Raw genomic sequence first — 13,627 nt, 5'->3', positions numbered from 1 at the left:
GTGTGCACATTAGCTCTGGATTAATCTGATTCAATTGTCAATCTGATAATCTTATCGACACCGTCAATGTTAATTACAACTTTTGTCTTCACACGAAAAACGGTATCCCATGAATTTTCATGAAAACAGTTCCTCCGCGTATATTTCTACTAGGGACTTCAGAAGTGACAAGGAATGACAAATTATGCTACACTGAGAGAAAAAGAAACAAATTGTCAAACAAGTCTTCTTTGGGCCAACAAATCGCTGGTCGAAAATTGCCAACAAAGAATTTGATGTTCGAATTTGAAAGCCTCAAACATGAATAATTGTTCTGCTTTCGACAGCAACGAAATATTTGGCTCAAGAGGCGGATAATTCACACCAGACGGTGCCTTTTCAGGATGAAAGTATATAGAAATTGTCACGTAATTTTTCCCGAAGAAGTAAAATTTTACAGAAACTGGCCGACTTATTGTGCCTCCAAAATCAAAAATTCTTGAATGTTCAACAATTTTTATGAAGCTGGTGAGTTATTTCTATGTTCCGTTCCGTAAAATTCCTCAATCGTTGGGGAAAAATTACGGAACGATTTGTTGTCCCCACAGCGGTGAGAATTTACGTGGCGATTCGTACAATTTCAGTTCCGACTCACGCTTTCTATTGAATTTTACTTCGCTCGCGGATTACTTTTCGAAACGTAATTTTGACCTTTTTTCTAGTAATTTTCACTGAATTTTTCTCTCTGAGCAGCGATTTATTCATCATATCGTCAATTTTCAATTACGAAATTTCTTGAAATTTCAGTGGAATGTCACTTGATAAAAATTCCCAAGACGTCAGCATCTTCATGTCCAATAGAAATTCCTCTTCATGCGAAAATGACACCGAATGACAAAATGTGTTAAGTCAACCGAGAAAAGGGAGGATATTTATCTTGAAGATGGAGTTGACGGATAAGATTGGAGTGACCTAACGAAAAATGCAAACTAGATATTAATCGTTAAGCGTCGTGATTGATTACTTTCCTTTCCTCGGTTCAATACATATTCAGATGCAGGATCAACCAAAGAATTTGCATATCCATTTTAAGAGAGGAATTAGTCAATGAAGTAGGCAGAATTATTCATAAAGTTGGGTATGACCCCAAAACACGGAGCGACACTTCGAAAATTCATGGAACCATTGACATTCACCGAAAAAATAGTCTCTAACTAAAGATATACTCCGTCTAAAGATAAGAATAGAAATATGCTTTCTCGTCTATTCAAAATAGAGCAGAGCGGGGTGAAATGGGATACCGAGGTGAAGTGGACAATGAACTAACACGAAAAAAAATATACTTGATTCAAGTATATTTTATACTCGAATGGGGGATGGGTGTTTCAATTCTCGGATGATTACTTAGTATCAGCCCGGGTTGTACCAAGCGCTCTCAAGTGTAATATAAGAGTCAGCCACTAAATGTGAGAATATAAGGGTCAAAAAGTGGAGGTTAAAAAATGAGGGTCGGAATATTAGAGTCAAAAACTGAGGGCCTGAATGTAAAGGTGAAGGAATGAGGGTCAGAATGTTAGGAGCAAAAAATTAGGGTCAGAATATAAAAGTAAAAAAAGTGGGTGTCAGGCAATGAGGGTCATATAAGGGCTAAAAACGGTGATCAAGCATAATATATGACTTATATTTAGACCCTCATTGCCTGACACCCACTTTTTTACTTTTATAATCTGACCCTGATGTTTTGACCCTAATATTCTGACACTGAGTGTCTGACCCTTACATTACACTTAAGAGGGCTTACTACAACCCGGCCTGATGCAAAACAATCATCTTCGAAATGAAATACCCATCCCCCAACTGAGTATAAAAGTAGAATTTATATGATATATATAATTCTATATCATCCTCTATTCCGTTATCTATGTAGCACTCGAACGCAGAATGGGAAATACGATGTGGGGCACCCACTCTGGTTAGTGGAAGAGCGATCGTATCTGCGTATCGAAATTCTAACTGAGAGGCGACAGAACGCATACCTAGGGCGTGCCTGATTATCCGGGAGGAGCAATCTGGTTACGTTTTATCTGCGGTTGAATGACACTCTAAAAAATCAACAGTGATAGAATAGTGGATTGAGTAAGTGCGCATTACTGAGGAGACGAACGCGCTTATTGAGTTGGGAAATATTCGTTGTTAAATTTTGGAAACGGTTTCACCAGATTTTTTTTCTCCAACCCCTGATCAGAGGCACATTCTTGACGCAGGTTTATTCATATGCTTGATTCCGCTATAAAAAATACTCGATTTAACTGGTTTTTTTTGTCGTGGGTCTACAAAAGTAGAAAAGCATTTTAGTGGAGAAAAAACAGCCAAAGAACTTGGATATCCTCAAGGGGAAACGGAACCCCTTCGTCTACATGAATTTTTAGAATTGTGTTTTCTCCTACCATTATTAATTTTTATCCATGAAACTACTTTACTGACTCGATCATTGCATTGTTGAGTCAATGAAGTAGTTTGATAAATAACAAATAATAATTGCAAGAGAAAACACAATTCTAAAAGTTCATGTGGGCGCAGGGGTTCCGTTTCCCTTAAGAAAGGCTTTTCTACTTTTATAGTCGAACATTCATTTGACTTTCATTTGACCCCAAGTTACCGGACATGTTACAATGATTTTATTATTTAAACTTTGCAGGTCTGCATTTCAATCTCGATATTGAACCGTTAGAAAACATTTAAAAAATCTGAAAAAAATAGAAAGTTTACTTTGGAAGAAAAATTTATAAAATAATGTATTTTTAATGTATAATTTTCGAAAATTACGAGCATTTTCCATATATAATTGAAAAACAAATCTATTTTTCACCATAAAAATCATTTATACGCAATCGTAACAAATTTTGACGAATCACTTAATCCCTTGAATATTCAAGTAATTTTCGATTTCCAGGTCTGCACGGCACTGAGAAGACATTGAAAATTTTGAAAATTCAGGCAACAACTTTTCAGAATTCTCAATCTATTGAAAATTGAATAATTCAATAGCGAAGTGTTAAACCGGTTTAAGTCGACTCATCTCCCAGTTGAGTTTTTGATAAATATTTCCGAATCTAACGGAGATAGCGTAATTTTCGTAATTACATTTGTTATAGCCCTCAATCAGCTCTACAAAAAAGGTTGTGATAAAAATTTTGCCATCTCCTTTAGATTCCGAGATATGTATTGAAAACTGGTCAACAGTCAAAATTGACTTATACCGTTTTACCATTTCGCTGCTGAATTGTATGTAATGTTCATTTTTCAGACTGAGTTTGGAAATTTAAGCTTCCCTTGGAAAATCAATGATTGTTTAACATGAAAGACCCTATTTCCTTGAGTTTTCAAGATGAATGAGAAATTTTATTTTTAAATGTTTTCATTTGCAATTGAATTCAAACTCACATCGAGAATTCAGATGTCAGTGGCTGAAATTTCAAGAAATTTCCAGTGTCGGAAGTAGGGGAGAAAATTATCGCAACTGCTATAAACTTCTCCTCATATGACGGTTCACCTGACGCATTTGCATCTCCACTTCAAATTAGAGTAAAAAATAGCGAATGTAAATCCAAGATTGAAGATTATCAACTTGGAACTGGCAACGTTCTCGCTCGACCATAACAGTGAATTGTAACATCCAGACGAAAACGAGAAGCATTAAAATTACACTGGATAGAAGAGCGCAAGAGAAGGAGAAAAATACCGAAGGAAACTCTTGAGACGCTGCAGGGAATGTACAGTGAAAATGCGCCGTGTATAAGGGAGGAATATAAAAGTGCATGTGATGTTGTGCACTGCCTGCGGAAACGTGGCAAATGTTTCTTTCTTTTATGTGCCAGTGGTATATTGCACCAACGTCGTTCTACCTGGTAACAATGAGACGAGAAATAATTATGTGACGCCGGTACGAGAGTCGCGTTAAGAATTCACCGACGCGTGTAGGTGAAAATTCGTTAGTTGGAACTGAAGCCATTAAAAGAATTGAAGTACAAGGAAAAATGTAACTGTGAATGGGCTGGCGTTGTTTCCAGACCGGGAGTTATTTTTCTAATGAAGGGGGAGGAAAGTTGTTTAGAGTAATATTGGGAACAATTTCTGTGCGATTACCGGATGATAGGTTAATTTGGCGAACAAAAATTGGGAGAATAAGGAAAACTGCACTTTTTCTCGTTAGATTCATTCTCATTGCAAAAAGCAATACGACCGATGAGAATAATACGTCCCAAATTATCAGCTGTTAAATTTTCATGTTACAATAAATGATTTGCTGATGTTCTAATTCCCACGCTCACTGAATAAGATTTTAATCATAATTACAATTAAATTCCTTCTAGAACACACTTTAGAGTGTGAATTTCTGGAATTCAATGTTTGTTGATACTCTGGTAAAAGTGCGTGCCCACACTGTTATCAATTTTTAGTTAGTTCACACGGTAATTCAATTAATCTGTTGTTCATCTCATCAATATAATTCCGTGCTTAGAATATTGTCATCTCGTGTTTTCAGCACCAAATTAAAAATTAAAACTTCATTTGGAATATTGAGTCACAGCTTCTTTTTATTCATATCAGAAATTTTGTATTTGGATATTAATATTATTTGTTCAAAGTGAAAAAATCGATCATCATTTTCACTATATTGCATTCAGGTTCTCCTATCCTCAACGTCAAAAATGTGAGATAATCTCATAATTCTAGCTATTAATTCTAATCAACTTTGTTCGAAGAAAACCTTAGTAAACGCAATATTAAGAAAGTAGAATTATTCTATTTTCCTCTGACCTAAATGATTTGGACAATTATGATTCGTTTATTCATGTTTCATAGAATGGTATTCAATTCACTTTTGTTTGTTAGGTGGGCTTCATGAAAAATCGACGCAAGACGATTGTGCTCATGAGAACAGCCTTACTTTCTCCATTCGTTCGAGACATCCGCCATGTCTGGGTTCTCATTTTCGATCAATACATAATTATAATCATTATCTATAAAAACATGGGGACAATCGTAGGAAAAACCTGCTTTCTACGGATATACTATAAATCTACAAATGTAAAATGTTCGAATGTGCTTTAAAGACTGCACGAAAAGTCACCACATGCCCATTTAATTCCCCCTCCCGCCCCAAATTAACGATCTAATGAAATTTTTATGACACTCCGTAAAATAAAATCGCCGAATCTATCCACGAACGTTCTGAATAAAAAGGGGTGAAGTCCTCTAATTAAATCAACTAAATATCGATCGTGCTGTGTCTTCCATGTATCGAGGGTGGCAGTCGCCTTCCGACATCAAGTAGGGCTCGCGACGCTATAAAATGCGCCCCTCAACGTCCTCCTCCGCGACTCGTAAAACTTTATGATTTTTTCCTCCATAAACGACGGAAGTGGGTAAATTCTGAGCCCTAGTTACACTATATAAATCGCCTATGGGCTTTCCATGGCATTCGACCAATTTTCCGTTGGTCGATCATGGGAGAAAATATCCTCGTGGCAACCGTTTCCAAAGTGGATCAAGAGGCACAGCCGCTCGTCCCGACGTTCAGTGGGACTCGCGACGATATTATGGACGCGGGAGAACTTCCCTCAGCATGCCACCTATAAAACTTTATTATTTTACTCCTCGACTTTTCGCGTCTAGATTAGAGTTGAGACGTCGATGACAGCACTGGCGCAGATTGTTGGGTGGTGGAGGACCAAATCACAGTTGGCGTTCCGTAATTTCGAGGATGGGGAGGCGCGGAATAATCAAGATCGTTTCAAGGAAAAAAAATGGGCAGTATTTTGAATGGAAAATGAGACCTCGAGCATGGCGGATGTCTCAAACGAATGGAGAAAATAAGGCGGTTCTCATGAGTACAATCGTCTCGCGTCGAATTTTCATGAAGCCCGCCTAACAAGCGAAAGAGAATTGAATACCATTCTATGAAACATGAATAAACGAATCATAATTGTCCAAATCATTTAGGTCAGAGGAAAATAGCATAATTCTACTTTCTTAATATTGCGTTTACTAAGGTTTTCTTCGAACAAAGTTGATTAGAATTAATTGCTAGAATTGTGAGATTATCTCACATTTTTGACGTTAAGGATAGGAGAATCTGAATGCAATATAGTGAAAATGATGATCGATTTTTTCACTTTGAACAAATAATATTAATATCCAAATACAAAATTTCTGATATGAATAAAAAGAAGCTGTGACTCAATATTCCAAATGAAGTTTTAATTTTTAATTTGGTGCTGAAAACACGAGATGACAATATTCTAAGCACGGAATTATATTGATGAGATGAACAACAGATTAATTGAATTACCGTGTGAACTAACTAAAAATTGATAACAGTGTGGGCACGCACTTTTACCAGAGTATCAACAAACATTGAATTCCAGAAATTCACACTCTAAAGTGTGTTCTAGAAGGAATTTAATTGTAATTATGATTAAAATCTAATTCAGTGAGCATAGGAATTAGAACATGAGCAAATCATTTATTGTAATATGAAAATTTAAGAGCTGATAAATTGCGACATATGATTCTCATCGGTCGTATGGGTTTTTACAGTGAGAATGATTACAAATAATTAATTTCAAAAAGTTATATCAAATCTAATGGGAAAAATGGCATAATAAAAGCGCATTAATGGCGCTAGTTGATTGAAGAAATCAATGGAACCTACAAATTTCAGTTCAATAATTCCATGAAAATTCACACAAATCCGTAACAAATAACGATAAATTGCGTTAAGTCCGCGCAGTGTGACTCGCTTGATGAGATGAACAACAGATTAATTGAATTACCGTGTGAACTAACTAAAAATTGATAACAGTGTGGGCACGCACTTTTACCAGAGTATCAACAAACATTGAATTCCAGAAATTCACACTCTAAAGTGTGTTCTAGAAGGAATTTAATTGTAATTATGATTAAAATCTAATTCAGTGAGCATAGGAATTAGAACATGAGCAAATCATTTATTGTAATATGAAAATTTAAGAGCTGATAAATTGCGACATATGATTCTCATCGGTCGTATGGGTTTTTACAGTGAGAATGATTACAAATAATTAATTTCAAAAAGTTATATCGAATCTAATGGGAAAAATGGCATAATAAAAGCGCATTCATGGCGCTAGTTGATTGAAGAAATCAATGGAACCTACAAATTTCAGTTCAATAATTCCATGAAGATTCATACAAATCCGTAACAAATAACGATAAATTGCGTCAAGTCCGCGCAGTGTGACTCGCATTAAGGCTCGCCGACTATTTAATCAGTTACAAGTGTATTCCGCTGAGCTGCGAGAGATGTGAATAATATTCTCGCGACACACGAGAACGTGTAGCCTATCATGAGAGCGATAAGGATCCTGTATCCATTATCCTATATTTTTTCGCTATATACCACATAAATCCGGGGCGCGTTAACTTCAGATTCGCAAGGCGAAAAAAAACACTGAAAATGTCTTTTCACGTATTCTTGGCGCATGGAGTCGTCCCTTGGTTCGGTCTCTTACGTTCCTTCTTAGCGAGTGGTATGAGAGCGGAATCTCAGAGGGTGTGGCGATGAGCGAGTGTTACAATCACTTGCAAAGGACTCCAATGGAATGATCGGAGAAACGAGGTGAATCGCGATATTGTTTACGCACAAGTGATGAAAAATCGTATTCGTGGCAACAATGTTGTTGACGAAAACGAATAAATAAAATATCTGAAATAAAATCATCTAGCTTGAGATGGTTTTATTTCCCTGGAGAGATCTTTTGTCGTGTTGAATCAATTTACTTGTGAACAAAAAAGAAAGTTTCCACCAAAACAGGATCATTTTCGTTGCAGTAATTGTTCTCGTGAGACATTTATATGTCTTTCGGGTAAATACATTCGTTCTACAGAGAATTATATGAGGCTCCGGTTTTATCAAGTGAATGTTATTGAGTAGTGTCTATCTTTGTCCAATAAACACTTATAATTTCCATGGAACAAATGATAATTTCAAGAGGAAACTATAATTTTCTTGCCGATAACTGTGTTATTGGCAAAACTAAATAATTTCGAGGGGACAATTTTTTTTGGGAAAAAAATATTCTTTCCTCGTATTTTTTCAACAGAGCTATTCTTTTCTCTCAGTGTGCAACAATTTTAGGTTGAAATCAGTCGGTGGAATTAAAAATTTGGTGATTAATTTAAAAATTAAAGATTTAATGAAGCAAAAGATCCTTGAATATCCTTATATGTGCACCTGAGGCAGTTCCAAACCTAACTAATAAAGAACTCGGGGTGCAATGACCCAAAAAAGAAGTGGCATGAAGGCGTAACATCACCGAAATATGTATGTTTCACTCCAATTCCCGGGGACCCTCTGAATCTTCATCGGCGCCCCTCACACCCTCCGTGAGTCACGCAATCTCTACTTATGTTACGACATAACTCACAGACCGATCGCCCGAGGGACAAATTCGTATTATTTCTCCATCTCTCTCGTTACCCATTTTTGTTACTCCTTTTGTTGTTAACCTTCACAATCAAATGAGAGGGACAATGGATGTTTACAAAGGGACGCTCGTGTCGAGCCGCACTGCAGAATGCACCAGAACACTGCGGTCTCGGCCTATTTTCGTTCTAGGCTATTCTTGGACGAGCCTCAAGGATCGATACCACGTTTTTTTTTAATTTTTGGTTTTACTGCTGAGGTGGAATGAATTTCTATCGCTAGGGGATAAAATTCCATGGAGATGATGATTGGGGGTTCATGGAGAGAGACATTCAATTCGATTTAGGGGAGAAAAAACGTGAAATTTCTAGTTTCACTGAAGAATCTGATGAATTCTAAATTTTTGAGTCGCGAGAAGACGTAAATTTTTCAAGTAATTTTAATTTTTAATCAAAACATGAATATTCAGATCCTAATGGCGATGAATTTTCAATTAATTGAAAATCAGCTAATTACATTGATTGTATTTAGCTGAATTTTTCTGATGTCTGTGAATTTTCGTGGAATAATTAAAATTCCATGATGACTGCGGTTTCATGGAGAAAGACATTCAATTCGATTTAGGGGGGAAATATCGTGAACTTTCAAGAGTTACTGAAGAATCTGAAGAATTCTAAATTTTTGAGTCGCGAGAAGACGAAAATTTTTCAAGTAATTTTAATTTTTAATCAAAACGTGAATATTTAGATCCAAATGTCGATGAATTTTCAATTAATTGGAGGAAGTGTACTGGAAATTTCTGCCAAAAATTTGTGGAGTAATTTACAAAAACCAACATTTAATGCGATTTAGAAAGAAAAAAATCCAAACTGACTCGAAATTCCTATTCCGAACGTGCTATTCAATACCCAATTACGCAATTTGCAATCAATTGAAAATTCCAAAGAATATACACTCGAATTTTCCTGATTTCTCCAAATTATCAATAATGAAATCCCTTGAAATTCCATTCCGCCCTTCACTTCACTGCGCACTCCACGAAGTCTCCTACAAATTTCCACCAAAAATCACCAACAATGTCGCTTCACTGGCTAATCCGCAAATCGCTGAATAAACCCAAAAATTCATCATAAATATTAACTCCACCAATGCTCGCCAAATAAAACCCTGAAATCCTCATTCAAACAAATTTCCCCTTAATTACAAAGACTCGCTAGATTTACGAAGGGGAAGTGTGCAGGAGGTTAATGAAAGGGGAGTGCAGGTCTGAGATAAGAAGTACTGCGTCTACGCGTGTGTTTGCTGGTCTAATTGTTCAACGATATCGATAAAACGAACGCACCACAGTTCACCCTCTTTTTCCATTTTCTCCTGCGGTAATGCATTCACGAAGGGTTCCCAAGATGGGATCGATAAATGCTCCCCGAAGAAAGTGAAAAAAAATACATATAAAGGAGAGAGAAATCCGAGTCAACGCAGAGACGATGAAAAATAAAAGGTGGAGTTCGTATAAAGATCATCGCAACGGCAATACACTCTTGCCATTTCGTTCGCTCGGTATGCAAGGCCTATTTTCGTATCGTGGCCAAAATAGCTGAGCTTAAACTTCTACTAGACACACACACATCGACGAATGAAGATTATAATACAGTGTGGACCAACAGAAGAGGATGGAAGACGAGGGAATTGGGTCAGAATCCGAAGACGGAAGATGCTGCAGCACTGACGAAGTTTTCAATGCTCTCCGCTGTCATCTCTCTAAAATTTCTACAGAACATCTGAATAGGAATGAACTAGTTCGAACTCATTGACGATAATCCGAAAAATTCAGCTGTCCCTTCTCCATTTTCGTCCCAATTTTAACGAGCATTCCAGACCCCGACGATAACTCACCCGGTGAGTGGTACAATGACACCAAAACGACGGATTTGTCAAATGGTAAATACGAAGCTTGATTTCTAAAATTAAATCCTGTGGAAGTACGTTGCATAAGTGTCAGTCCCGTCTTCATGCGCGCGGAGAATGACTGGGATGGAGGAGAAAAATGTTACTGAACCATTCTACTCCGTTTTGGATACATTCCTGATTAAGTAAATGAGGTTCGCTGCTGCAGCATCACGTCTTGGAGAGCGAATCAAGAGTTGCGTTACTCAAGTATTGTTTCTTCAATAGAACAACTAGGGTCTCAAGTTCAGACTTTTCTCCTGTTTTTGAGACGTTTGTGTCCTCAAATTTGAGTATTTTAGTGTCGAGTTAAGACATTAAGACATGTACTCTTGACATTGGGGGTGGCTTACGCGAGGGTCTGTCGGTTCAAATTATGAGTCTCATTTGTTGTTCCAAATACTGCATTTGTCTTTCTTTCATGTTGCATGAGAACAGTTAATCATGAAGCATAATTTGAAGAGAGTTAGGAAATTGAAGGTGAAAGGATTTTCAGGATAAAAAATACTGATAAAAACTGTTTTTCTTTAAAATGATATTTGAGGTTTTTACGCTCTTCCGATGTTGCGAGGATACTATGTTTGTATTCATTTAACATCTTCCAATAAATTGCAAGGAAATAGTGAAGTCACCAGAAACGTCTGACGATTCCATGTCTTAATGACGTTAAGACAGAAAGGGTGTCTTAAATTTGGTGACTTATATTTCAAGACATTATAAGAATATCTTGTTTATCAAACGTCTTGTTTTTCGACATTCCAAATTTCAGTCTTCACACTGTTGGCCGATAAGACAGACTTTTGTCTAATATTTTAAATTGAGACGTCTTTGGACACTAGTTTTTACAGTGGCTACACTAGGTGGTTTTTTAAGACACTTTTGTCCCCTTCTTTAAGACGTTCGTGTCCCCAATTAAGACATATACTCTAGACATTTCAGGTGTCTTACGCGAGGATCTCCTATTCCAAATTTATGATGTCTCATTTGTTCTTCTAATATTGCAAGGATACTATGTTTGAATTCATTTGACATCTCTCACCCTCATCCCCTTTCCACCCACGCAATCAAAATGGATAACTCACCAAAAACGTCTCATGATTCCATATCTTAATGAAATTAATCTATTGTCGTAGTGCCGTCATAAATGACTATTATCGGAACAGTCTTCAAGATTCTTGAGTTAAGGCAGGAAAAGTATCTTAAATTTGGTGACTTGTCGTTGAAGACAACACAAAAATGTCTTGTCTATCAAACGTCTTGTTCTTCGACATTCGAAACTTCAATCACTTCAATCAGTTAAAAAAATAATTCCAAATTCCAAACGAGATTCGTTAACTATTATCGAATATTCATTTGGTCATATTCAACTCTACTATTCGTTAATAGTTAACGAATGGTTCACTTAAAAAGTAAAAATCGAATCAAAAAGCGCTCCTCAAATGTGCATTTGTTAACCATTAACGAACGAACATTTGGCGAGAGCGAATAGACCCTCGTCTCCAACCAAATGCATTCATTAACAATAACTAATCCTTTCCATCAGTGTAGGAAATTTGTTTGAAAATTTCGAGGAAATGTTGGCCATCTGTTACCCCTCAAATCTAGTGACTCGCATTTCAAGGCTTCGTAAAAATATCACTCTACCAACCGTTTTGTTTCCGTCATTCGAGATAATCAAACTAATACGTCTCTAACCCACCAGTTTCCCCCCCAAAAGCAATCAATAAAGTACCTGCTGATACGGAGACAGCTGCATTAACTCCCGTTCTTCAGCGGCTGTAACTTCAAAAGTCGGTGTAGGCTGAGGTGGATAGAGGTTCCCCTTGCCGGGATAAGAAGTGCTCCGACGAAACTTAATAGGGCTGATATTAGAAGGATGCGGCTGATTCTGTCCAGGATGCCCCGGAAAAGTCGGACTGGGTTTCCTCCCCTGCAATCCAGCAGCAGCGGCGACCGCAGCAGCGGCATGAAGTGACGAGTGCAGCGGTGGTAAATTGGGAACAGATCTCCCCCGGCTCCAGGGCGACAAAGCGGGACTAGCAGCGGTCTGAGGTCCACTGCCCCACTGCTGAGGCGCCTGCGGACCGCCAGACCAAGCGGCATAGCCCTTTCCCTGCAGATAAACACCGGGATGCGAGCCCTGCTGCTGCTGCTGCTGCTGCTGCGCCTGCTGATTCGGTCCCTGCGACTGCTGCGACACATTCTGCTGTCCAACTTGCAGACCGTGCCGTACACCGCCAGTCGTACTGCCGCCGTGTTGAAAATTATGACTAGCTGTTATAGCACGTCTTGCGCCAGATCCGGCGAACAGACCCGCTGGCCCTCCAGCCGGAAAATTCTGAAAGGTCGCTATTGAACCGTTGACCGGTAGTGCATGCAGCCCACTGTCTTCTGGCACAGCTGCCCACAGCGATGGCACACGCACTGGATCCGTGAAGCCCTGAAGACTCGATGTTGTGCCACACGTCGTCATGTCTTTGTCCATAGACGAAGGCGTTGATCTCGCTATTGCAATACTCTCGGGCTCCGTATCCTTCGGCTTATCCTGACCAGTCGTAACCACCGAATCCAGGCCACCTGGTGACAGTGGCGCTGGCTTAGCAGTGCTCTGCTTCTCAATCAACAAATCGTCCTGCATCGCTGCTACTTGGCTATTCAACAGCGACGTGCTTGATGTTGATGACACACTGCACGTTGTCAATCTGCTTGTTGAGAATAAACTGCCACCAACAAAGTCACCCATATACAAGTGCTTGACACTTCGAACTTCAAGTATTCAATGCCCTCGCTATTGACTATCAACTTTTCACAGATTTATTTATCATCCAGGGTGACAAACTGTGGATGTAGTCTACCTCTCTGTTCTCACTGTCGACCTTAACGTCGTCAATGTCCACAACCAGAACACGCGAGCGCCCTATCGATCGCCACCTTCATCAAGACACGAAAACACGGAAGACTACTCCGTCTTTCCTACTCTCTCACCCCAATTATTCTATATTTTTATCCTGTTTATTTCAGTTGTCTGTAACTCACAGACTTTGTCAATGCGTAGAAAAAACATTTGTCCGTAAAATGTTGATTATTCACACGAAAAAATTGACACCGAACGCGATCCACTGCCCGAGAACGACACAATTAATCACTGACATTTTTCTTTCAAATTAAATCCTGTGTAAACTGAACACCAATTTTTTTTTAAACTCCACTTAGCCCCCCCCCCCCCCCCCCCCC

At 38.3% G+C, this 13,627-nt stretch overlaps 1 protein-coding gene across 1 annotated transcript in view; it reads right to left on the bottom strand.

Annotated features, from left to right (window-relative positions):
- The window catches only part of LOC107048424 (cytoplasmic polyadenylation element-binding protein 2), a 158,506-nt gene extending 145,370 nt beyond the window's left edge, over positions 1 to 13,136 (bottom strand). Inside the window, exon 1 of the mRNA XM_015271583.1 lies at positions 12,126 to 13,136. Coding sequence (XP_015127069.1) covers positions 12,126 to 13,136 — 1,011 coding nt within the window. The remainder of the gene's footprint in view (positions 1 to 12,125) is intronic.
- Between the last annotated feature and the right edge of the window lie 491 nt (positions 13,137 to 13,627).

This window comes from Diachasma alloeum, unplaced genomic scaffold (assembly GCF_001412515.2).
Source record: "Diachasma alloeum isolate Michigan unplaced genomic scaffold, Dall2.0 Dall_scaffold_00192, whole genome shotgun sequence".
In the NCBI taxonomy this organism is placed as follows: domain Eukaryota; kingdom Metazoa; phylum Arthropoda; class Insecta; order Hymenoptera; family Braconidae; genus Diachasma; species Diachasma alloeum.
This window is presented reverse-complemented; position numbering and strand designations above follow the sequence as displayed.